This window comes from Acomys russatus, chromosome 23, assembly GCF_903995435.1.
Source record: "Acomys russatus chromosome 23, mAcoRus1.1, whole genome shotgun sequence".
Lineage (NCBI taxonomy): Eukaryota > Metazoa > Chordata > Mammalia > Rodentia > Muridae > Acomys > Acomys russatus.
The window spans coordinates 39,081,042-39,106,213 of NC_067159.1; the positions used below are offsets into that span (position 1 = coordinate 39,081,042).

At 44.2% G+C, this 25,172-nt stretch overlaps 1 protein-coding gene across 1 annotated transcript in view; it reads right to left on the bottom strand.

The window, feature by feature from the left end:
* Dapp1 (dual adaptor of phosphotyrosine and 3-phosphoinositides 1) overlaps positions 1 to 25,172 on the bottom strand; it is a 47,443-nt gene that overhangs the window by 2,167 nt on the left and 20,104 nt on the right. Inside the window, exons 4-8 of the mRNA XM_051165680.1 lie at positions 14,308 to 14,438; positions 5,755 to 5,802; positions 4,297 to 4,359; positions 2,984 to 3,069; positions 633 to 720 (exon numbers count right to left, since the gene is read on the bottom strand). Of these exons, the coding sequence (XP_051021637.1) occupies positions 633 to 720; positions 2,984 to 3,069; positions 4,297 to 4,359; positions 5,755 to 5,802; positions 14,308 to 14,438 (416 nt within the window). The remainder of the gene's footprint in view (positions 1 to 632; positions 721 to 2,983; positions 3,070 to 4,296; positions 4,360 to 5,754; positions 5,803 to 14,307; positions 14,439 to 25,172) is intronic.

Below are 25,172 nucleotides of genomic sequence, written 5' to 3' on the forward strand. Positions count from 1 at the left end.
ATTGGCGGGGGGAGGGGCGGCAGAAGTTGCAGGGGGAAGGATAGAAGGACCTGGAGGTGACAGGAGCTCCACAGAGCCAACCAACCAGGGCCCAGAGGAGCTTGCGGAGACTGAAGCACCAACCAGGGACCATGCATAGACTGGACCTAGGCCCCATACCCAGATGTAGCCAATGGGCAGCTCAGGCTTCCTGTGCATCCCTTAGGAGGGGAAGCAGGGGTTGTCTCTGACCTGGACTCTGTTGCCTGCTTTTTGATCACTTCTCCCTGCTGGCGCTCCTTCACCAGGCCACAGGGGAAGAGGATGTACTCAGTGCTGACACGATTTGGTGAGCTGGGGTGGGTGGGTGAGGGGTGCCAGGTGGGGGGGGGCTCCCCTTTTCTGAGGAATAGGGGATGGGGAAGAGGGAGGGAGGGTGGGACCAGGAGGAGAGGAGGGAGGGGACCACAATCGATCGAGACGTAAAGTGAATAAATAAGTAATTTAAAAAAATTAAAGAACGCACTATGATTCTGCAGAGCTGCAAACAGACCTCCTCCCCTTTATTCTAGGGCCTGCTCTGACAAGTGGAGCACACTTGAAGTCATCTACATGTTAATGAGACTAGAAGTCTGGGGACTTTTATAACTCACCAGCTTCCACCGCAGTATTTTGATCCATTCGTCCGCTTCAACGCCTGTCTTTGCACAGAGATAAAACGTCCTGAATGGAAACACTAAGCTGACGAAACAAAAGAAAGAATGTGAAATGGCCAGTATAACTACTTGTATGCACCCTGGCTGAGCAGCATGAGTGGCTTCTAGGGGAAGAGTTGATGGGGCCTCCCATAATTAATCAAGGTATCTTTGAAGAACTGGTGCGGTTCCTGTCAGCCACTGCGGAGATGCCAGGGACATTTTTAAGTTTGTATTATTGTAGGCGAGATTCGTATTCTCCCAGGACCCCAGGGGCACACCCACATCCTTGTGCTGTGCATGTCTTCTGTGGAGTGTCAGTTTACTCAGCTGGGCTTTGCAGTGGTCCAGAGCCTGTCTCTGGGTCAAAGGACAAGCCAGGCAGATAACAGGCTTTGTGGAAAGAACGCATCTGTGCTGGCTGCTTTAAGGAGAGTAGCCCTTCCTCCTGCCGATGTGGGCAGTTTCCAAACATAGAACAGGAAAAAGGGACAAAAAAAAAAAAAAAATGCCCTCGTTGTTATCTCACTCAGTCTTTGCCATGAATCAGCCTCTGTCATAGAGAAAACCAACCTTTCTTTCAGCACAAAAGATTTAGAAGGCGCATGACAACTCTTCGTTTGCTGCCCCTTATGATTTATCCAAAATCATTTGAGTGATAAAGCCAGGACTAACATATCCTGGTCATTCTTTCTCTCCTTATAATCAAGACACAAATGCTGTATTTTCTTTTCTACCTTTTTACCACCCCCCCCCCCCCCCATATCCCAGGCTGGCCTTGCACTTGCTATATAGCAGAGGATGGCCTTCTCTTCCTGATCCTTCTGCCTTGAGCTGAAATTCACAAGTGCTTCTATCACCTTAATGCCAAGGCAGCACATCTTGTAGATGCCAGGCCTGTGGGTGGGTGGTGGAGTAGATAGGAGTGGGGAGGGAGAGACGCTGGCACTATACATGAAATGCCCAGTACCAACTGTAAACTGGTTTCTGGACTTGTCATTGATACCTCCTGCGGGAGACATTCTGATTTACTCCACAAATTCACACAAATTTCCCTCTCTTCTTGCAAACAGACATTTTAATTAGCTTAAGGCAGTTATGTGATGGACATTTAAAAAAAAGATTTATTTTATATAAATGAGTGCTCTATCTGCATGTACACCTGCATGTCAGAAGAGGGCACCAGACTCTAGTATAGATGGTTGTGAGCCACCGTATAGTTGCTGGGAATTGAACTCAGGACCTCTGGAAGAGCAGACAGTGCTCTTAACCACTGAGCCATCTCTCCAACCCCATGTTATGGACATTTATATTTTGGCTAGTGTGTCAAGCAGAAGCTTCAAAGGACAAGATTTCCAGGGTAACACTGGTTTTCCTGGTACAAGGGCCAGGCGTTGCTAATACATGTTTCTTCAGGTCTGTGAAAACACAAGGGCTGAAAGTAGGCACTTGGATCTGAAAGAGCCGGTTAGAGAAGAGCCAAAGAATAGTAGAGACCGCACTTGGGACCTTGTCACTGTACACCTGCCTCTCAAGTTGTTACTCAAGAAAAACAAATCGCTGTTAGATCACACAGCAGGTATTCAAAAGATGTCTGTTGTTGGTTGATGCTATAAGTTGCTCACTTTCTCAGGTGTAGTAATGAAATTACCCTTCTGTAGATAATATCTTTATTCTCGGTAGGTACAGAATCAAGATTCTGTATCGTGCAACTTTCTTTCAACTCCCTGAGGAAAAGAAGTGATGAAGGAAAGTGGTGATAAAGAAAACCTGGCAAGTTCTTAATGCACCAAGGTTGGAGGGAGAATAGCTTACACCTTTCAGCCTGGATATGTTTGAAAAACTTTCAGACAGAAGTCGGTGGAGAAGAAGACATGCCTTCCTTTATCAAGACACTGTCACTCTCAGAGATGTTTTGTCCTCTACTGACTACTGCAGGGCAAAACCTCTTCCATCTGCAAGCCAGGCAGGGCCCTCTCAGGTCAGACCACCTACCACCGGAGTCAGCGAAAAGATAACGTAACTGAGAGGAAAATCTCAAAGCAGTAACGTTGTCTTAAGAGGTGAATGGCTGAATGTGTCCTAGTTGTCCAGTGCACACCCCAAACCTAGCCAACCTGCCTCTGCAGAAGCCATGTTAGATGGGGCACTGTGGCCTCTGCAGCTGGAGACACTCCTGACATGTGAACCCTTGTGTCAGGTTAAGTCCATGCCCCTCCCATCCAGACATGCACACATTAAGAAAAATAGCTTTTTATTCCTTGGCTTAAAAGACTTTTGGAAACATTTCCCTTATGAAAATATCTTACCAGAAACAGTTTACTCTCTCCTGCGAATAGTCAAATTGAACAGCTGAGCACTCTGTCAGGTCTAGGATCCGAATTGGTTCTGGTGACTGCAAAAAACAGAAACAGAGGCAAACTAATGGTATGAAAACAAGCACGCGTGTCCATCTTTCGTCCCTTAACGAGGTTTCTGCTGCGTGCAGCTGTCAGTTTCCTTTTATAAGGACTGGATGATGGGAAAGCCTGACAAAGGGAAGGCAAACGCTGGGGTTTGAGAACTATCCTGTCTCAGACTAAGCGTTGGGGAGACTTTGCTGGGCTGCACGGATGGCTCAGTGGTTAGGAGGGCGACCTGCTCTGGCAGAGGATCTGTGTTCAATACCCAGAACACACACCTGGCAACTCAAAACTGCCTCTAACTCCAGGACTAAAGGGCTCAGTGGCTCTGGCTTACCCACACAGAGACACACAATCAGGTACATAATTTAAAATAAAACAAATCTTTCCTAAAAAAGGATGTTGCTTTTGTCAATTTACATTAGATGAAGACAGATTTTTCACAAATGGAAAGGAGCCATATTTTCTCCCATCTTTTACTTTTTTTTTTCCCCTCGGTTTTTCAGAACAGGGGTTCTCTTATAGTCCTAGCTGTCCTAGACTCACTTTGTAGACCAGGCTGGCCTTGAACTCACAGAGATTCACCTGCCCTCTGCCTCCCAATTTTCTCCCATCTTTTAAAAAACTTCTACTAGTGCAGAAATCTTGCATACAAAAGGGAAAGGAAATCATTTTAAGTTGGCATGATAGAATGGACCTGGGCAATGGATATGCTTTTAATAAGAGGGGAAATTGCTTTATAGAGAGAGCTACTAGAGAACGGCAGGGGTAGAATTCCACTGTCCCAACAGAGGGAGCCCTATGCTGCAGAGAGCCACAGCTGCGCCAACCCAGGAGCAGCTTCTTGCACTGCTGAGGTGGCTCAGTGGGTAAAAATGCTTGTGATCAAATCAAGCCGGATGCCCAGAGTTAAATCCCATGATCCTCATATGGAAAGGAGAGAGGCAACTCCCATAGGTTGTCCTCTAAACTCCAACCAAACTCTGTGGCCAGTATGCCCCGTCCCCCTCTTTATAAATAAATACAAATTGAAAAGAGCTTGAGTCTCTAGACTCTTGTTTCAGAACTGACATCTAAGAGGTGGGGTCGGGGTGGGGTGGGTGGGGGAGGTGAAGGGGTGGGGGTAGGGTGGGTGGGGGAGGTGGAAGGGTGAGGGTGAGGTGGGTGGGGGAGGTGGAGGGGTGGGGTGGGGGTAAGAGGTGTGTTGATGTCTCTCTCACCATCTGGTCTTTGAAATATTTCAGTTCGTTCCTTTGCAAAGTGAACCACCTTGTTTTCCAGGTCTGAGGGGGGAAAATTTAAGTTTGAGATCAAGAACGTAATATTTGAACTTGTTAGTTTATTTTCATTTTAAAAGTGTATAAAAATTTAGATAAAATAAGCCTAAAATATGTTGCGGTGTTATGTCTGAGAAAAGGTTCAAAGTAACTATAAAAGTAAGATAATTCTGTGTTTTCTTAGATCACAGTAGAAATATCATTGTTTATTTAAATGACTAGATGCAGCTGTTGTGAATATTCAAGATGATTTATAACAAGCTGCTTAAGTTTCTATTTTAATTCTATAATAAAAATAGGTATCAGTTTTGAGAACCTGCTATGAGCTACATCTTCACATCAGAAATTTACATATATTTCATGCATACTCTTGAAACTTTATTTATATATACTGTGTATTTAGTAATATATATCCAATATGCATATAAATGGCATCTATTGTTGTTATTTTTGTCACTGTTATTATTATTGTTATTGCTATTTTACGAGTAAGCCAATTGAGGTTTGGGACCTTTTAATCACATTACATTCTGAATTGTACCTGAGGCATCCACGGACTCACAGCAAAAACAGTTGCTGCTGGCTGTCACTGATCTATATCCTAACAAAGCCCTTCTCTGTCTCAGCCGGCAATGCACCCACTTAAAAGAGACAATGTGCATTTCCGAAATAAATATTCAAGCATGGCTGTGCATGCCTGTAATCCTAACACTACGCATGCTGCGAAGTGAGATTGTAGGTTTGAGGTCAGCCTGGGCTGTGAGAACCTATCTGAATACGATACAAACAAATCAACAAAGAGACTGTACATGTGGACATCTCCCATCGGCAGAGAGCAAGGGCACAAGTCACTGCACGGTTAGGTCAGACTCTAGCAGCCTGGGTCACAGGAGAGGGGCTCAGGGCTCTGACTGCAGAAGTAGAGAAGATCTGGCCCATTGCACAAATGGTGGCTGTGACACATGGAAACGAAACAGAACCTTAAAGGTACAATTGCAGGCAGGGAGCAATCGGGTGCCCTGGACTTGTAAAGGTCTAAACTATGTTTACTTTGGCAATTTTATAGTGTAATTTTTTTTTAGAACATCAATGATGCGTTTGGCCTACCTTTCAGTAAACAGTTTTAAAAGCTTGATTTTTTTTTTTTTTTTTTTTTTTGTTAAAGAGAACAAACAAACAAACACTAGAAATGCTCAAGAGTGAATGGACCTCCTTTGTTCTTAAGCTTTCCATGGAACATGCTACGTAGTGCTTCGTTTTTCATATGAACTGCAGGTTGCTCTTACACAGGGCTTTGCCAGAGAACAGTCAAGTCATTTTTAAGGTAAATATAAATGGTTCAAAAATAAGTTTATAATTTTCTTTAAAAAACAAATAAAACAAAAACACACACTTCCTTACCTTTACGAGGCCACCCTGCTTGGTGAGGTAGCCTTCTTTGGTGCCCAGCTGCAAAAGGAAAAAAAAAAAAAAAACAAAACAAAACTGAAATGAAGCCTGGAATTGTCACATGTTGGGCCTTGTGCACCTGTCCTGTTTCATCTTGCAGTCCTGGGGGTGAACCCTTACTGCAGGCAAGCACTTTACACCACGCCACAGGCTGGCCCTTCTGTCCCATTCTATGAAGAACATGTCTCCTGTTCATCTTTAACTGATCCTTTTTCGTTCTTCTAGGTGCTCAGGGAGACACTTTGCAGCCTGGATCATCTGATGCATTCCATGTCAATAGGCATGGTGGAAGGCTCCTCTATTAACTCAAGCTGGGAATTTAAAGCCAATAAACTGCTGACAGTGTGTGTTGGTGTGCTCCTTGCATCACTGTAGGGATCCTAGTATACAAGCTCCCATATGCAACCTGTGCCTGACACTGTGACTGTCTTTGTATCCATCAGCTCTGCACCCTTGGGTGCACTAGCTACGGACTGAGGCATTTGATAAAACATTGAGTCTGTACGGAATACGTATAGATCCTTTTTAAAAATCATCCCCTAAACAAAAGATTCTATTAACTGTTTACTTGGGATTTATACTTCATTGGGTGTGATAAGTTATCCTATATAAAATGCATGCAAGGAATTGGATAGTCTTAATGCTGTGCCATTTTATATAAGGGTTTTGGATATCTAAGGACATTAGCATCCATGTGGGGTCTTGGAAATACTGACTGATCCTGCGGAATTTACTACATTTCAGATAGCATCTTAAGAAAATTAAAATGAAAATGGTTTCTTTATTTCAGGGCTTTGCTTTTTAAAGTTTTAAGATGGACCTAAGAAGCAGAAGTAGCAATATTTATTTTATTACATAGTTTTCCTTCTACACAGTCCTCTCCACTCCAAAGCCGTCTCGACACTCACATCCCATTGGGAAGATATTCACAAGTGTAAACGTATATACTTCATCTATTCAAAATGGGATTTGAAATACAGATGAATTGTTTTCATCTGTTCCATTAGTTCAAAGGTAACAGCAGTACTTAGCACCTATGAATTCTGACAATGGTGCAGAAATCTACATAGGCCAGGGGCCCTAAGACCAAGTTCTTCATCATCCCATAACCTTCTGCACAAAGTGAATTCCTGGGAAGTTATTTTGTCCTAATGTGATCTCATAATATATCTTTTGTTACAGAGAAGAAAACAATTAAGAACTGGGAGATTATTTTATTGACGTCAGGGTTCTTCTTATGGGACTTTCCAGGGTGTTCCTTGCTGAGGTGAGTTTTTCCTACCTAACAGAAAGAGGAACCAGCAAGGTTCCAAGGACAGAGATGAGCAACAGCTCAGAGCCACTTCTGGAGTTTGGATGGCAGGGAAGTCAAGATGAATACCCTCCGTGTACATCTTAGCCGTGTTCCTCACCACTGCTGAGGCTGAGATCACGTAGTCATGGTGGTAGATTTGATATTAAAGAAATTAAACTGAGGTGCTGAAGAAGTGGCTCAGGGGGTACTTCTTGCTCTTCCAGAGGCCCTGGTTTCTATTCCCAGCACCACATGCTAATTTACAGCTTCCTGTAACTCCAGTTTGAGGGGATTCAATGCCCTCTTTGACCTCTGACGGCACCAGACATAAATGTGGTACAAACATACACGCAGGCAAAATGTGTACAGCATACACTTAAGAAAATTGAAATTGTGGAAAAAATTAAACTGAGTTAAGTATTTTAAAAAACTTGTAAAAAGTATCATATTGGGTTGCTATAGATACATGTCTGTAGAGATAAAATAATTAAGGGTAAATATTTTTGTAAAGGATCCTGGTAGCATTAGACTCTGAACTGTAAACTAAGGGACAATGCTATGTGCTCAGTATTACTTCTGTCGAATACACTAAAAGTCTAGTGTTTTCTGTGGTTTTGATAAGTGAACTGCTGACAACGGATGACCTGAGAATATAGTTTGATCCAAAGTCTCCACATACATAAAGAACTGCCATCCTTAAACATGGCATGGCCTCTAGCAGGGAAGATGTTTGGAACAGGTCCAGGTTAGAAACAACCTAAATGTTGTTTAATAAAGGCTTAGCCATGCTGCCTCCTTCACTGTTTGCCATAAGCATCCAAAGTCCTCAGGTGGAATGAGTATGTGGATGTTTATGCATTTTAGCACAGAGTCAGAGCCCAAGCAGAGAGCAGGAGAATCCGTGTGGATGCTGACGCTAATGTGACATTAGCTGTGGGAGCAGCAGCTTGGGGTGGGTGGTACAGTGGGTGGGGGTGAGGGCTTCTTCCTGAACAGGTGGAGGTGGTGACAGGTGTAGTTTCACAGAGAAATTGGTGAAGGAGGTGTGTGCAGTGAGAGCAGGGTGGCAGTGACCTGGAAGTCCCCTGGGGGGATGGGCAGAGAGCAACAAATTGGCATCCTTTGCACTCCATTGATCACCAAATTCCTCCCTGTGGGAGGAGGTGCCACAGACAAGCAAAGGGAGAGAAAAACCGAGAATGAGCCTTGTGGTTCTGGTGAGGGCTTCAGTTGTTGCTCTGTATCCATGGAGGGAGGATTGGTAGATGGACAGATGGACCAACAGACACAACATAAATTCATAGGGACCCAAGCAGATGCACATATTTTTTTCCTAATCCCCAAGTAGGTTGGAGAGTGACAATTCGATCAAAATAGGTTTACGTAGCTCAGATATCAAGCTGTAAAGTGCCCCTTTATAGCCAAAGAAGAACAAGGCATTTGTTGTGAAATAGTTGACTTCAGATATGAGCACAAGGAAAGCCTGTGGCAACTTGCTCTATCAGAAAACAAAGATATCAAAGCGTTAGAAGGCCAAAGACACAGAAGCTACCTCGAAAGGGTTCTTGCTCACTAAATCCCAGACACTTTTGAAAGATCAAAATAAATTGTGATAGGATCTTACCCCATTGATACACAAAATACTGGATAACGTGGGAAGTAAAGGGCTTTCTCTACAGCAGCCTGGTGGCCCAACAAACATAAAAGAAATAAGAGCATCCGAGGCCCACCACTTGAAATAGCTAGGGCAGTGGTTACAAGAGCTAGTAAACACACTGATGAACAAAATTTGAGTTAGGAATGGAGTGGGCATATTCAAACACTCTCCAGTAGCTTTCCTGAAATTTTTATTAAAAAAAAAAAAAAAAAAAAGAATAAAATGTTTCTAAAGTGAAGAAAGCTGGCTATACCTCTCCCTAATCAAACCTTTCCTTATAGAAGAAACTGCAAACCTGGTGGATCTGAGGAGGCAGTGAGGCACAGAAGAGTCCCTTGTGGTGTTTGTACCAAACCACACAGTCCAGTCTAATCGTGACTCAGAGAGAGACACGCAAACATACAAATAGTTTGCGAAAGGATCAGCCTTTAAGAGAAAGAGAGGGAAACTCAAGTAAAAACTGAAGATCAGACACGGGTGATGCTCATTCAACACATAAAACTGAAGAGAGAGCTCTGTGCTCTGGAGGACTGCGTGGGGAACAGCTCAGTGAGGTGAGCGGACAGCGCAGGGGCATAGCAGTACGTTTCTAACTTGGATGGTGCTGTGTGGTCACTTAAACCAATGCCTTTGTCTATAGGAAATGAACTCTGCAAAATTTAGAATGACCAGGCCTCCTATAAGCAAGGAACTCTTAAATGGCTAAGGGAAGACAAAGCTTTTTGGATTATTCTTACAGTCATTCTGTAAGTTCAAGATTATTTCAAATCTTAAAATATGATTAAAACAACAACAACAACAAACCCAAGCCAGGTGTGGTGACACACACCTTTACTCCCAGCACTTAGGAGGCACAGGCAGGCAGATCTCTGTGAGTTTGAGGACAGCCTGGTCTACAAAGAGAGTACAGGACAGCCAGGACTACAAGAAAAACTGTCTCAAAAAACAAACAAGCAAGCAAAACAGAATGACTGTTTTAAGTAAACATATACTAAATAGTAGAATATTAAGGAATGTATGTAATTGTGTTTTAGGAAGCCATGAAATGTGCAGAAGATGTTCACAGCATATATTAAATATGTATATTATAACTCTGTAATGAAGAACCTAAACACACACACACACAGAGAGAGAGAGAGAGAGAGAGGAGAAAGAGAGAGAGAGGAGAGAGAGAGAGAGAGAGAGAGAGAGAGAGAGAGAGAGAGAGAGAGAGAGAGAGAGAGAGAGAGGGATCCTGGAACATCCAAGGAAACACCCAAGAATAAGCACACATCATAGAGAAAGATACCACAGACACAAAACTCTCTTGGAAAGGACTGTTCAAAAGAAGCTAAGGAAGCACATACTTTCACTAAGACACTCTGAGTCAGAAACTTGAAACACATTATCTCTCAGTTATAGCTACATTGTCTATTATTTCCTCTCCTATCTTCCTAACATCTTGATGGTAACCAGCTCGCGCCTTAAGAAGTCTCCTTGCCTCTCGCTCAGTGTCAAGTCCACGGAACAGTTAGTAGTTAGGGGGCCTCTTTCAAAACATGAAGACTTAAGTTGTGTGAGTAAGGCTCAAACTTTCTCACCATGCAGAACATCCGCCTTATGCAGTGAAGGCTTTTGGGGTTTGTGAAGGAGACAGCTAGCATCTGGAGAGCATTGCAGGACACTGAGCTTGTCTCCTCAGCCGTGCTACTGCTGGCAAGCAACTCTACCGGGCTCTCTTGTCCTCTTTGTGCCTCACATTCCTCCTAGTGATGCTGAGCCTGTTGGTCCTTGATGCCCGGCTATGGAATTTCTGCCTCACAGATCTATTACTTTCTGTCTACTCTGGCTTGTTACTCCTTAATGTGAACTGTCACTTCCTTTATTAAAAAACACATTTGTTTGTGGGCAATTTCATATATGCACATAACACAGTTTCTACTTCCTCTAAACGACATTTCTTCTCAAACATTTCTTGTTCAGGGAGGTTGCACTGCCCTTCCCTTAACCTCTTTGGTATTGTAGTATTACAGGGATTGTTGTCTGTGACTTGCAGTAAAATGGGAACTGAATAATGGTAAGTTTTTGCCTAGTTTACTGCAAAATTCACACTATTTAAAGATGGGCTTATGGTGGGCACTTAAAACAATTTTTTTAACAAATGAATTAATTAAATTTAATCTTACTTCAGGAACCTAATGCTTTGCTGTTTATTATACATGAGTAATAAATTCCCTAAATGAAGTTGGCAAAGGTTATTAAGTAATTTTATGTAAGCACCAGCAATTGAAGGGAAATGGGACTACTTCCATTTTTACTTCAAGCAAGTTCTTCCTCTATAAGTGTGATGTAACATTCTTCCTCCACAGACAGGGTTCAGGCAGTAACTACATTCTCAAAAGCCAAAACAGAAGTGTGGATTCTTTAGAGTTGGGAGACAGAGATACCACATCAGATGGCTGTTTGGGACTAGCAAACAAAGAGGCCTTGGGCTCAGAAGGGGACAAGAATGCCAATCTGACCAGAATCCTTCCCTCAACCATGTCAGTCCAGGCTTCCGTAAGCAATCAGTGATGAGATATGGTTCCAGAGCTATTGAAAAGCCTTTAGTATTTTGGTTGGTGTCATTATGTAATAAACCCATAGGCGTCTCATTATATAATATGCATTCCTCCTTGACCAAGCACTGACCGCTGTTTAAAATTTCCCTCCCGTGTTAGTCTACGTACTCAGGCAGGGGAACTATCTGATACAATGAGGAAGCAAACAAAAGGTAACATGACTTCCATAATTTGGTCTAAAGAGTCCTTGTCTTAGCTGAGACCAAAGCTACAAATGAAGTATTGGTTGACTCTTAAGAGATCATAGTTTCACTGACCGTGAGATCATAGTTTCACCGGCCGTGAATCTCTGGAATCTTTAGACGCAGAGCCTGAGTGGGAAAGGTGGGCATGGGCTCCTACCCCTAAGCAAGAAACTGCTTTTAACTGATATCTGCTGGCAAACGAAAAACAAATTTTCTTTCATGGAATCTCACTGAGTACAATGACCACACTTCAGTGTAGACCTAATGGCCAGGAGAAGTTGGCCAACACAAAACTAGCTCACTGGTATTCTTGTAGACTTTTTGTCTTGTTTTGCTTCTGGGAGACATTTTTTGTCTTATTGGTCTTTTGCTTGTATACTTTGGATTCTGTTTGTTGTTTTGTTTTTTGTGGTACATTTCTTGTTAGATTGTTTTTTTTAAAGGGAACAGGCATAGATTGGGGAGGGAGGGAGGTGGGGAGGATCCAGAGGATTTGGGGAAGGGGAAAGTATGATCAGAATATATTGTATGTTTTTTTCCCTCAAAAACAAAAGAAAGGAAGGAAGAAAAGAAAGATGAAAGAAAGAAAGAAAAGAAAAGAAAAAAAGGAAAGCCAGGCGTGGTGGCACACGCCTGTAATTCCAGCACTCGGGGAGGCAGAGGCAGGTGGATCACTGCGAGCTCGAGACCAGCCTGATCTAAAAGTGAACCCAGGCCAGCCAAGCCTACACACAGAGAAACTCTGTCCCAAAAAACCAAAAGCAACAAAGCAAAACAAAGCAAGTCCAGCAGAGGAGAATGTCAAGTTCAACAGTTTATACAGCAGGTGCTTTTGTGCTGGGTAGAGAGCTAAGAACAGGGAAAAGAGGAAACTACAAAGGGAAGTGGCCGGCTAGAAAAAAACTGAGCAGAGGTAGTCTTCATCTGATCTCCGGTCTGGTCTGACTCTGGAATATGTATCACTCACTTTACTTTTCTAGATTTCTCTAGTTCTAAGATCTGATGCTTCCTTTTGCTAACTCTAACAAAGCCAACACACACAAACACACACACACACACACACACACACACACACACACACACACACACACACACAAACACACACACACACACACACACACACACCAGATCTTTTGAAACCTATTTCTAGCATTTTAATTTTTGAAGAGTCTTAGTAAAGTGGTTAAAATTAACCATGCAAGCTACAAAGCCACAAAAAAGCATACACAAAACGATTCCTGTATATAAGCTGTAAGTGTGTGCTCACATGTAGGCATGTACATGCTATAACATGTATATGGAGGAAACATACACCAGGCTAGCTGGACTTGAAGCTTCTCAAGATGCTCCTGTCTCTGCTTCTCATCTCCTACAGGGAATAGGATGTGCATGCTTCTGAGTCCTTGGCTTTACCTGGCTATGGGCATCTCAACTCGGGTCCTCAGGTTGTGTGGACAACGCTTTACCCCTGGAGCTGTGCCCTAGCCCTTCTTCCGCCTCAATGACACAGCATCTTGCTACACAGCCATGGCTAGCCACAAATTTAGCCTTGCAGTTTCCAGACAGCACCATCACACCCAGCATGGCACACTTAAGAAAGCCTTCTCTGGCATCAGAATAGAAAAAAACAAAACAAGACAAAAAAACCCAAAAAACCTCACTTCATGGAGAGGAAGGCCCCATCTACTTTAATGTGTTTGGTAGCTGAGTAACTGCAAGTGTCTGTATTTCAAGTGCAGAATTGGCTCTTCCTGTTTTATTTGGGCATTGCCATTTTTTGTATCTGCCAAAACTCAGGTTTATCTTACTACAAGTATTCAGTGTGCCAGGAAGAGATATCAAGTGGAAAAACCTGAAGATGGGGAAGGAACCCGAAGACTGTGGCTCACAGAACACGCACACACCGATGAACTCTGGGAGGAGCCATGAGTGATCCTGTAATGCTCAGGCTAAAGGGGTGGGGCTGTTTCAAGGAAGTCTGAATACTTTCTCCCTGTGGCCGCCAGTCAATGAAGAATGAATGCTAGAAACACAGCCCCCCGTGTTTCCTGGTGATGCTGGAGAGGGTTTTCCTTTCATGGACAGTTGAAATGAGAAGGAAACTGTTTCTCTAAGTTTTGAGCAGCTTGTAAATGAATGACTTCATAGGTGAACATGTCTCTCACCTACTCCACCACGACCATGTCTGACTATTTACAGAGAGACATTTCAGTGACATTTCCTAAGTTTTTAAAGTCCTATCATTAAGACCCCCCCCCGAGTGTGTGGTGTGGTGTGTGTGTGTGTGTGTGTGTGTGTGTGTGTGTGTGTGTGTGTGTGTTCATGTTCTATAGGTGATGGAACCCAGGACCTCACAATACCAGGCAAGCACTGGAACACTGAGCTACAATTAGCCAAAGTATTTGTAGATTGCTTTTTGTTTGTTTGTTTTAAATTTTCCTTGGACCAGATGAACAGAATTATAGCCATCAAAATATAACAATTTCAAAGTTTTGTATCTCCCTCTAAAATGTATTGTTTTATCATTAGATTGTTCGCTTGTTTTTCAAGACAGGGTGCTACAAGACAGCTCTGGCTGGCATGGACCTCCCTATGTAGGCCAGAGTTGAACCTCAGAGTGACTCTCAAGTCTCAGACTCCCAAGTGCTGGGATTGCGAGCGTGTGCCACTCGGTTGACTTCAGGCTAGAGCTTTTATGTGACGCAATGGACTTTAGTCCCTGCTGCATTCAATGGCATTCAGCGAGGAATGAGCATGGTGGGCACTTACAGAAGGTGCAGTGGGCACGAGGTCATTCTCTGTTCTTCCTGTCTGCATTGCTGTGTGAACCCGGACTGATTCGTAAATGGAAGGCTCTTCCACTTCTCTTGGATAGGGATGTTTCAAAACAATCAGAGTCCCTGAATGAAAACAGAAATATACATACATTCGTATATACATACATATACATATAATCCAATATGGCCCCCAAGGGAAGATCCAAATGTCAACTAGGTGACTGACTGGCTTGTAAAGAATATTAATTTATTTGTTTATGTATTATTAAGTGTGTGCAATGTGTGTATGTGTGTGGTGTGGTGTGTGTGTGTGTGTGAGAGAGAGAGAGAGAGAGAAAGAGAGAGAGAGAGAGACAGAGAGAGAGACAGAGAGAGAGGGGGAAGAGAGGGAGAAAGAGAGGGAGAGAAAGAGAGAGAGACAGAGAGAGAGAAGGGGGAGAGAGAGACAGAGAGAAAGTAGGGGGGGGAGGGAGAGAGAGAGGTATTTGGAGGTCAGAGAACAACTTTTGGGGGGCAGTTCTCTCCTTCTACCATGTGATTCCAGGAAGCAAACCCAAGTCACCAGGCCATTGCCCCCTCTATTGTTATACACGTGTGCTGAGTCATCTTCTCTGCATTCAGAGAGTACCAGCGTCACGCCAGCCATAGGACTTGGATGCGGAGATGCTCAGCATGTTGTGGATGAGCTGAGCAGTCAATGTAGTCATTTAAATGAACAGGGCGATGAAGCCCATGGAGTGATGTGGGCAAAGTGGGATGGATATTCAGAAGAAAGGCTTTCAGAAGAAGCTTGGTGATTGCGCTAGATCTTAGGCGATGACTAGAGAATTTGCAAGTGGACCCTAACAAAGCTGAGAGCACCCGGCACAGGGTGGGTCTATCTTGCTGCCCTTATGGCATAAGAGCATTGGAACAGAGGTAACACATCAGAGGACCTCAAAACCATGGCCTTCCAGCCCTCTTCCAATGCTCTTCCCACACCTCAAGGAAGCTCTGGCCTGACTTGGGTGAGTGTAGCATGAACAGATGGAAGCTCATTTGCAATTGCTTCTGCTTCCATATAGAAGAGGGGGTCAGGCAGAAAGGGGGTTCAGCTCAGACAAGTAGGGCCCTGGGAACATCATTCAGAGGCTCAGAGAACGTCTGACTTGGCATTCTGATGTTTCCCGTTCTGCAAGCTTCCCCCAACCGATCAGTCAATCAGAAGCTAGAAACGTCTGGCCGAAGTCTTTGTTTTTCCTCTATCACAATGGCTTCTTGCTCATCTTCTGGGTGCTGCGAAAGGTCCAGGGTCTTGGATATGCTAGCCACGAGCAGCACCACTGAGCTCTAGCCCCAGTCTGCTTCTTGCTTTTTATTTTAGAAGGCCTTTTCTATAGCAGCTCTATTCAGGACTGTATTAGGCATGAAGAAAATAATTCAATCATCAGGCAATTTGAGTAGTATTTGCTCAGCTCTGGGCCGGGCACTTGTGTTGGCCACGGGGCCACCACAGCAGACACGGATGGGCTCCCGCTCTTATTAAGCTTATCGTCAAGATCCAGGGACCAGAATCACAAGGATAATCCATTACAGGTGTAAGATGTGTTATGAACAAATGAATAAAAGAGGGCAAAATCTGAAGGTGGGGAGGGCAGTGGGGACCCATAGGCAGCCATCTTTAAAAAGATGAGTTGAAAGACTCTAGAAAGGACAGACACCGAATTAGGGCAAAAGCGGGGCCAACAGTGACAGAAAACTGTCTCCTTGGTGGTGCCAAAGCCCTGGATGCCAGGGACAACTGTGTCCTCCAAACACTGAACGGTGCTTCTATAGACATGGTAGACTATCAAATCAGATGCGCTGGCCCAGATGATGGGGCCGCCATAAAGTGGGGGGTGGGGTGGGGGTGGGGGAGGGAAACGAAAGTTTGTTTAGAAAAGACGAAAGAAGGTGTCTCTGATACTGCCTTAGAGATGATTATGATCCCTGCCCTCTCTGTATCCCGTTCACTGGGCTCACAATGACAACGGCTTGACAGCTCTCGGAGGGCACAGTCCTCCCCGCTGCAGCTTCTCTGTGCTGTCTTTTTATCACTGTGACACCACCCCAGCCCCAAGCCTGAGAATCCATCCCTCACCTGTAGAGCAGGAATCAGAATGATAGCAGAGGCATCGAACCCAAGAGCAGCCGTTGAGCAGGCCTCGGGGCTGTGTGAACACTGGGCACCTCTGCAGATGCTGGGTGAGCTCAGGGCTAGTGTCTATGTAGTCTACCCCCCAAGAGGCCCCGTAGCTGATATGATAGGCAGTTGCTCTCTAGAAAGATCTCTGGGCCCAGCCACCAAGACCAAGGTGGACTGCTCCTCTCCTGCCCTCTGCACATGCTGACCTAGAGCAGCCCTTCTGTGTTTTTGTTCTTCCCCCAACTAGTGTAAACAGCTACACTTCCTTCATAGGGCTGAGCTGTGCTCCAGAGAAAGGGTGTTTGTAGAGATTACAAAACAGGATGTATCATTCTTTGATGATGAACATTTAAAACTCCTTAAGTGAAACTCTAATGAATGAATTTTGGTGAGCCTGATTTTTTTTTTCTTAAAGATTTTATGTGTGTGTGTGTGTGTGTGTGTGTGTGTGAGAGAGAGAGAGAGAGAGAGAGAGAGAGAGAGAGAGAGAGAGAGAGAGAGAGAGAGAGAGAGAGAGAGAGAGAGAGAGAGAGTGTGTGTGTGTGTGTGTCCACTAATTGGGTCCACTTTACTTAGTTTCTCCTCTGGAAAGGCTCAGCAACCTCGGTAGGAGTTGACTGCTGTTTCCTGGCTTCCCAAGCATTGCTGGAGGTCCATTTTTGAGAGCTAGGCCCCTGCAGGCATATCCACCAATGACAGCCTCAGACTTGCCTTGAATACTAAGTTGGTTCCCTTTGCTCTCTTGTTAAGCCTGCCCGTGCATCCTGGCCGACCGTACTAAGGCATTTCCTCTTCTCATACTCCAGTGTTTTAAAATGTAGCTAGAGAAGCACCTAAGCATAACTTTCACCCAAAGACCGTGACAACATTTTTTGCTCTACAGAAAGGAACTCTGGGTTGACGAATTGAGACAAAGGCAAAGGCGCCACGGGACTTTGTTAGAAGAGTCAGATGAAAGGCGGTGGGGAGGTGGGGAGAGGGGTGTGGAGAAGTTGGAGTGGGTGTGGCAGAAGACAGAGAGGGAAGCAGATCAGAAACCAGCTGCCCTAACCACTTGGTTCCAAGTTTCACTTCAGTTTCTGAGCTTCATGAAGGTTGATTCCTGCTGCTGACGAGCCTGGCTTCAGACATATTTATGGGGGTGGGGTGGGGGCATCATTCTTCAGATGACCAGAGCTGGACCAACATAGGCATTCTCATGTGATGGAGTGAATGATAACATGGAGATTACGTGACAGATAAATCCATACACAACACCGTGATGCGTTAAAGGGAGTCCTCTAGATGAGACTCAGAAAAAAGACAGAAATGGCCTGAGGCCTCCTCAGGTGTTGTTTTGCTGTAGGGAGCAGAAGGTAGTTTGGCATACACATAGCTCCTAATGGGAACACTTTTATTTTCATATTTATTTAATGCACTAAAGTTAGCTTGTTAGGTCTCCCAGCTGGGCCCTAAAGTGTTTGAGATCAAGAATGGTTTTTGAGGGGCCTGGAACAATGACTCAGTGGTTAAGAGGACCTGGGTTCAGTTCCCAGCACCCACACGGTGGTGGCTCACAACCATGTGTAATTCCAGCTTAAGGGGATCTGATGTCCTCTTCTGATCTCAGAGGGCACCAGGCACGAGTGATGTAGGCATACATGCAGGCAAAACACTCATACACATAAAAAGAAATAAATCTATTTAACTCACCTCTATTTTATCAGTGGCTAACAGGGTCCATCTGGTGATTGGCACTTGATACATATTTGTTAGATTAAATAAGTGAGAAAATATTCACCCATGTTTTATTTATACTGTTCTGGGTTCAGAAAACAGTTTTGCAATTGTCACTGTGTGTTTTTCTGATCACTGCCATGGTGATGTGGCTTTGTAATTGTGGGGAGTCCTAACTGAATAGTGCAGTTCTTTTTCCTGTCTACCTTTGTGCTTGTTTGACATACTTGAGCCAACATTCATTTACAACTATAGCAGCCTTACTATCCCATGTCTACCCTCCCAGAGAGAAAGAAACACACTAAGAAAAGGGAAGTAGACCAGTTAGCCAGTTAGCCAGGGTAGAAGATTCTGTTCAAATGCCCAAACCAAGTCAGGTCACTTGCTTTGGAGTGGTCCTTTGCTTTTACCATACATATCTGCGCGCTAGGGCTTGAAATATAAGACATTACAAACATCTCATGGTCACACCTGTGATTAAATGTTTCATGGTATACCCAAGCTTACAGCTCCTGCCTTGAATCTGCTGTAATTAGTTACCGCCAACGGGTTTAGTAAAAAAGTCATCGCGGTGAACACACACGGAGAACCATTGCTCCATCATCACAAGAAGGCCCCGCGGTACGAACTGTTACCACAAGCTCAGTTTTAGATGCCAATGAAACCAGAGCTCAAAGCTCGAAGCGGTAACATGACGTGCCGGAGTCCACAGGGCCGGCAAGTGGCAGAAGCCAGAGTGGACTAGAGAATTCCTGGGTCGGCTCATCACCCCCCCCAGTCATTCTCAGCCTCAGTGTCATTGCCATGGGGAGCACACTGCTCCCCAAGGTGGGCAAGAGTCCGACGACAACGTGTAAGTCGAGGTTTGAAGACATGGGTTCACTGGAGGCAGCTGGAGGAATGTGGGTGTGAGCATTTGCTTCCTTTTCCTCCGCAGGCCTGTTTGTTCATTTGTAAAGGAGAAATTAAATGATGCCTCCCATTTCTTTTCTTTTCTTTTAAATATTTATTTATTTATGTATACAGTGTTTTGCCTACACGTATACTTGCACGCCAGAAGAGGGCAACCGATTTCTTTACAGATGGTTGTGAACCACCATGTGGTTGCTGGGAATTGAACTCAGGACCTCTGGAACAGCAGCCAATGCTCTTAACCTTTGAGCCATCTCTCTAGCCCCATTTCTAACTGCCTGGAAAGCGATTCAAACACACCGGCCTCAAAGTGGGAGGAAGATGGCAAGAAAGCTTTGTACCCAGTGGCCTCCTTCCTGCAACTATGACATTCCCTTTAAGGACTTTGTTCCCAGTTCCCCCTCCGGAGCATTTTCTTTCATCTTCACATTTTTTTTCTTTGCCTTATTTACACAGGCAGGTTGATGTCCTTTCTCAAGAGAGATACAATCAGGCCTACTGTTTTAGGAATGTTTTCTGGGTAGTTTTAAGAGCACTTCTCCTAGAGTAAGTGTTTGAATGGAGGTTAGTGAGATGGCACAGACAGGTAAAGGTGCTTGCTGCCACACTTGATGGCCTGAGAGTCATACCTAGGCCCACAAGGTGGAAAGAAAGAACTGACTCCAGAAAGCTCTTCCCTGACTTGCACACGTGTGCACTGAGGCAGGCACACACACACACACACACACACACACACACACACACACACACACACAAAGTAAATAAATAAATAATAGATAAGTGTAATGAAAATATTTAAACACCCCTCAAATGGCATTTCACTTAAATACTGTGAGAATAGCCATACCCGTAGGCGGAAGTTGAAGCCGATCCACTTTCCTCAACAATAAGTCTGTATCGCACAGCGCGGAAAGCACCTGCTCCTTCTGAAGCTCAGCTTGGACTCCAGCGGTAGCTCTGAGGCTTATTAGATGCACAGCCTCGGAGAAAGTAACTTAAATCCTCTTTTTCTATTTCCCCATCTGAAAATGAGGTCACTGTGTGTATTCTTGCGGGCAGCTGGGAAGTTTAAATGGTGTGATATGTGTGAAACCGGCTGAGCCAATGCCTGGAACTTGCTAAACACCCCACAGTGTGGCCTCCCCACCTCCTTACCTTTTTTCACTTGCAAACACACCTCCCCTACTGACTGAAAAACATTTAATGCCTGGCCTGCTCAAATGGAAGAAGTGACTGCTGGCTGGAATTGGCAAAATTCCAACTTGTCCATTAAGTTACTTCCTGAAGAAGCATCCCCCCGCAGGCTCTTACACTCTTAACTTCATTAGCTTAAAGCGCTGCCCCAGGAAAATAGCTGGGGCCACAAAATGAATAATAAGAGCTGAAACTTTTTACCAAAGGCCCAGGCATCCCACATCAAAGCAAAAGACAGAAGTGGAAATTTGACATTTGGGAAAGAACCACAGTGGGTCTCCAACAAACACTGCACCAACTATTCTAAAGGGAAGTTGCAAACACAGTACCTCACTTGAAGCATTGTGCATGTTTTCCTATGTGGAATAGGTGACCAAAGTTACCTTGAACTACAAAACAAGAACAAAACAAAACAAAACAATATCCCCTCCCCAAAAAAACAGAAGACAAGCCAAAACAAAAAGAACCTTCATGATGGCTTTCACTGGAAGCTATTTTAACATGAGCAAAGGCCATTTTTGTTTGTTTTAACAATACTTGGATGCCCACGTATAAATATAAATGCCGTCCACATTTTCATGATTGTGTGTATGAAACTTAGCTAATTAGAGGAAGAATCAGTAAATATTAACTATACTAAAAAATGTCTGGAATACAATTTTCTGATATCATCCGTGACAAATGAAAGGCGGACTGTGGATGTAATCATCACCGGGTAGATACAGAACACTGACACATAAGCTTATGCTTTCCTTTTATCAGTTTGGCTGGTTAGAACTGCCCGGAGTGTTTGAGTACTGTACAGACTGTAGGGTACCTGCCTCCCAGCCCCCACCTGCACCCTGGCATGCTAAGGAAGTGATCAGTATTATTCTTTCAAGTTCTGGGATCCATCAGGAAACAGAACTCATCAAAATCCTCTCCTCAGGGAGTTTATGCTAATATGCAGAATAAGATAACTTTAAAGTGAGTGAATTACTGAAAGCATACAATTATCGAACATGTTGGAGGAAAAGCAAGTGAGTCCATTGCATAGCTCTACTGTGGGCTCAGGAAATGGTAAGGTTGGAGGGTTGGAAACCTCTTCAGAGTGTGGGTGGTTGCGAAGACCAAGAACTTTGAATGAACAAACACTTCAGTGGCGGTCAGGGGAAATTAGTGTTCTATAGTCAACTCAGGAGCTGGCAGGAGCTTAAGTGTGATTTAGGAAACCTGTGTCCTTCAGATTAAAAATCAGAAATTCTGGGTGTTTAAGGAAGACACACTAGGACTAAAGGAGATGAACAGACGCTGCAGGGTGACCCTTTGGATCAATACTTTCTGCTGTCTTCAAGACAGACGTCTTTGATGACCTGTAACCAAGTACCCGGGGTGTCATGCTACTTACTGACGCTGTTTTCTGTCATTGGAGAGCACAAGGGCGAGGTCTGTGTCATTTTATGTGCCTCATCCTATTGCTCTCAGAGGCAGGGGCATTCCCATCAGTGGATGAAGTAATAAATGGTCTCCCCCTAGGGCATAGAGCATGCTGGGCAATATATGGTCTCCTCCTAGGGCACAGAGCATGTTGGGCAAACACTGGATTTCTGAACTGTGTACCCACCCCCACCTCCCTTTTTTTTAATATTAGCTTTTGGTTTGTTTGTTTGTTTTGTTTTGTTTTAATTTGAGACAGTATCTTGCTAAGTTTACCAGGTTGGCCTTGGATTTGTTTGTGATCTTCCTCCTCCAGTCTCCTATTAGGTAGAGTTACAGGCCTGGGCCACCAAGCCAGGCAAGATGTCTCTATAAATACATGCTCTTAGGCAAGGCAGGCCAAAGCTGGGTCTGGGAGTAAACAACAGGAGTGGCCTAAGATATTGCATTTTAGTTTTGATTCCGGAAGATATAGAGAAGAAAGTTCTGGCAGAGCCTTGTTCGATGTATGAACAAGTAGTTTTCTGGCACTCTGCTTCAAACCACAAGAAATTTAGCTTGGAGGTCTGGTTCCTTGGAGCTAACAACAGGAACTCTTTGGTTTCGTATTTGAAGGCAGGGTTTGCTATATAGTTTAGGTAGACTTTGAACTTAGGATTATAGGCATGTGCCACCATCCGCGCCCACCAGAAGCCCGTACATACATGAACAAGAATAAATGGGCTATTTTTAGAAGGTGGCATCTTGCTTTCCACGCACCACTCCTCATGGCCACAGTGGTGACTCTGTGACTTTGGCAGCCCTTCTGGGCTCAACAGTCATCGTGACTTCGTCACCCTATCTTGTTTTCCGGAAGCCTATTACTCCTACGGTAGGCAGATTGGAACACTCAAGTGTCATGAGTTTTGTCCCTTGAACAAGCTTTGATGGTGTTGCCTTCATCTGGTGGGGACAGATAAGCAAGCAGAATTAATGTATTCTAACTCAAGGGCTTGAAGTCAGCAAGTCCTGTCCACATCCACCAGCTGAACTGGGGCTCCAAAAGCAGCAAACTGTTTATCACACAATGGATAGAACAGTGGACGGACAGTGACCAGGATAACAGTATCAGCCTCCTAGAATAAGTAAAACGGGAGCCACAGTGATAACGCACAGAACATTTTAGCTTTGGATAAACTACACTATGAACTCTAGTGCTAACACATTAATCACAAGCTTTTTTTTTTTTTTTTCAAGACAGGGTTTCTCTGTAGCCTTGGCTGTCCTGTCCTGGACTCACTTTGTAGACCTGGCTGGCTTCAAACTCCCAGGGATCCACTGGCCTCTGCCTCCTGGGATTACAGGCTGTGCAACCATGCCCAGCTCCTCCCCCCCCCACCACACACTTTTTTTTAAAGCTTGAGTCTTGTTATGTAGTACAGGCTACCCTGTACCTTGCTGTGTAGCGCAGGCTCGCCTTGAACTTGTGATCATCTTGCCTACGTGCTACTAGAATTACAAGTACTGTACTTGGTTATGTGATTTCTTTAGTCAGGATAACCTTCCCCTAATTTTGAGAAGGTACACTAGTGTGCACAGAGAACCATAAAAGAGATTTAAATAGTTTCTAGGAAAGAAGTTTAAGTGAAAGACCTGACAAGCTGGGCCGGTGGCGCAGGTCTAAAATTCTAGCACTCATAGAGGCAAAGGCAGAGGCAGACAGATCTCTGTGAGTTTGAGGCCATCCTGGTCTACAAAGCAAGTTCAGGACAGCCAAGGCTATGCAGAGAAACCATGTCTCAAAAAATGAAAAGCAACAACAACAATAGTGAAAGAAAGAAAGAAAGGAAAGAAGGAAGGAAGGAAGGAAGGAAGGAAGGAAGGAAGGAAAAGTCAGGCATGGTGGCGCACGCCTTTAATCCCAGCACTTGGGAGGCAGAGGCAGGTGGATAGCTGTGAGTTCGAGGCCAGCCTGGTCTACAAAGTGAGTCTAGGACAGCCAAGGTTACACAGAGAAACCCTGTCTCGAAAAGTAAAAAAAGAAAAAGAAAGAAAGAAAGAAAGAAAACTGGGCAGAAGAGAAGGTGAACAGATAATGATAATGGTTTTGATGGCTACAGAATTCCAGGAAGTAAATATCCAAGATGTCATTTATTCATTTACTCTCATGTGTGCACTGATAACAAATACTGGGCAGGACAAAGGGAGAGTCCCAGCTTTAAGACAATCCTTTCTATTTCCAGAGACCAAGGATTGGATAAAATCAAGTGTAGGGTTGAACATGAACAGGAAATAAAGCCACAGGGCAGGGATTAGTGAAACTGACACACTTGTTCAGGTCAAGGTGGCGGAGGAAAGGAGTGTCCTCATACACATTTGTTTATGAGAGCGAGGGCAGGTTAACTGGCGAAGCACTTGTTGGGGCTGACTGCTAGAATTTCCATCAGGAAAAAGGCAGATTTACAGCTTTAGGTTCAGGTTCACAACACTCTACCGTAAACCTTGAATTTTCAGTATAGGAGAAGCAACTGTTCTGTGGTTTCCGTGGGTCTTTCATCTGGGCCACACACTGATTCACCCTTGGGTCTGCCGCAGTGACAGAAACGGCAAAGACAGAAACCAACAAAGGCAGCTCTTCCAGCCACAATGACGGACAACAAGACCACTGGGGGGGCTTTCCTGAGCAAACTATGTAGGGATCCACAGAGACCAGCTGTGCTCCTAAGTATCTCATGCTACAGGCTCTTGCAATTGTCCCCCTGTTGATAAACTGAGATTTTCCAATATCCAGAGCAAATAAAACTGGAATCCATAAGTTCAGAGGTGACTTTTTACTTACTTTCTTTATAGATTATAGACACGTGCCAGTATAGTGTGTGCTTCGCCGTGGATAGACTGTCCTTCAAAGGCCCATGGGCTGAAGGTGTGGCCCTGAAGGGGATATTAAACTGAGTCTGAGAGCTACTTGGCTCTCACTGATGTGCACTCCCACCGTGATGACAATGGGATAAGGTGGCACGGACTAACGCCTCTAAAGCCATCAGAGAAAATAAACTTTGCCACTTGTATGTTCATTTAGCTCAGGTGTTAGTGCTGGCTAACAAGATGTGGTGCTTTTTTAAAAATATATTTTTATTATTAATTTTCCAGCTTGACTGTCTAACTACTGAAATGGGAAGTTTTGAATCCTTCCAAGCCATACCAAGTTACTTTGTAAGAAACCAAGGTGACACAGATACGGGCTTTTATTGCTCATAGACATGCTTTCTAGCCAACATTTTCAGTAATGAGCACTTGATCACTGTGGCCATTTCATGTGAAGTTTATCTTTGAAAATATTTCAAATTAAGTTCTCTGGGTCTCCCCTACACACACACACACACACACACACACACACACCACAGTTTCTTAACATAGCAGTTTCATGTCACAGGCACAGTCTTCTGTCAGTGTCCATGCCTAAAATGATGACCAAA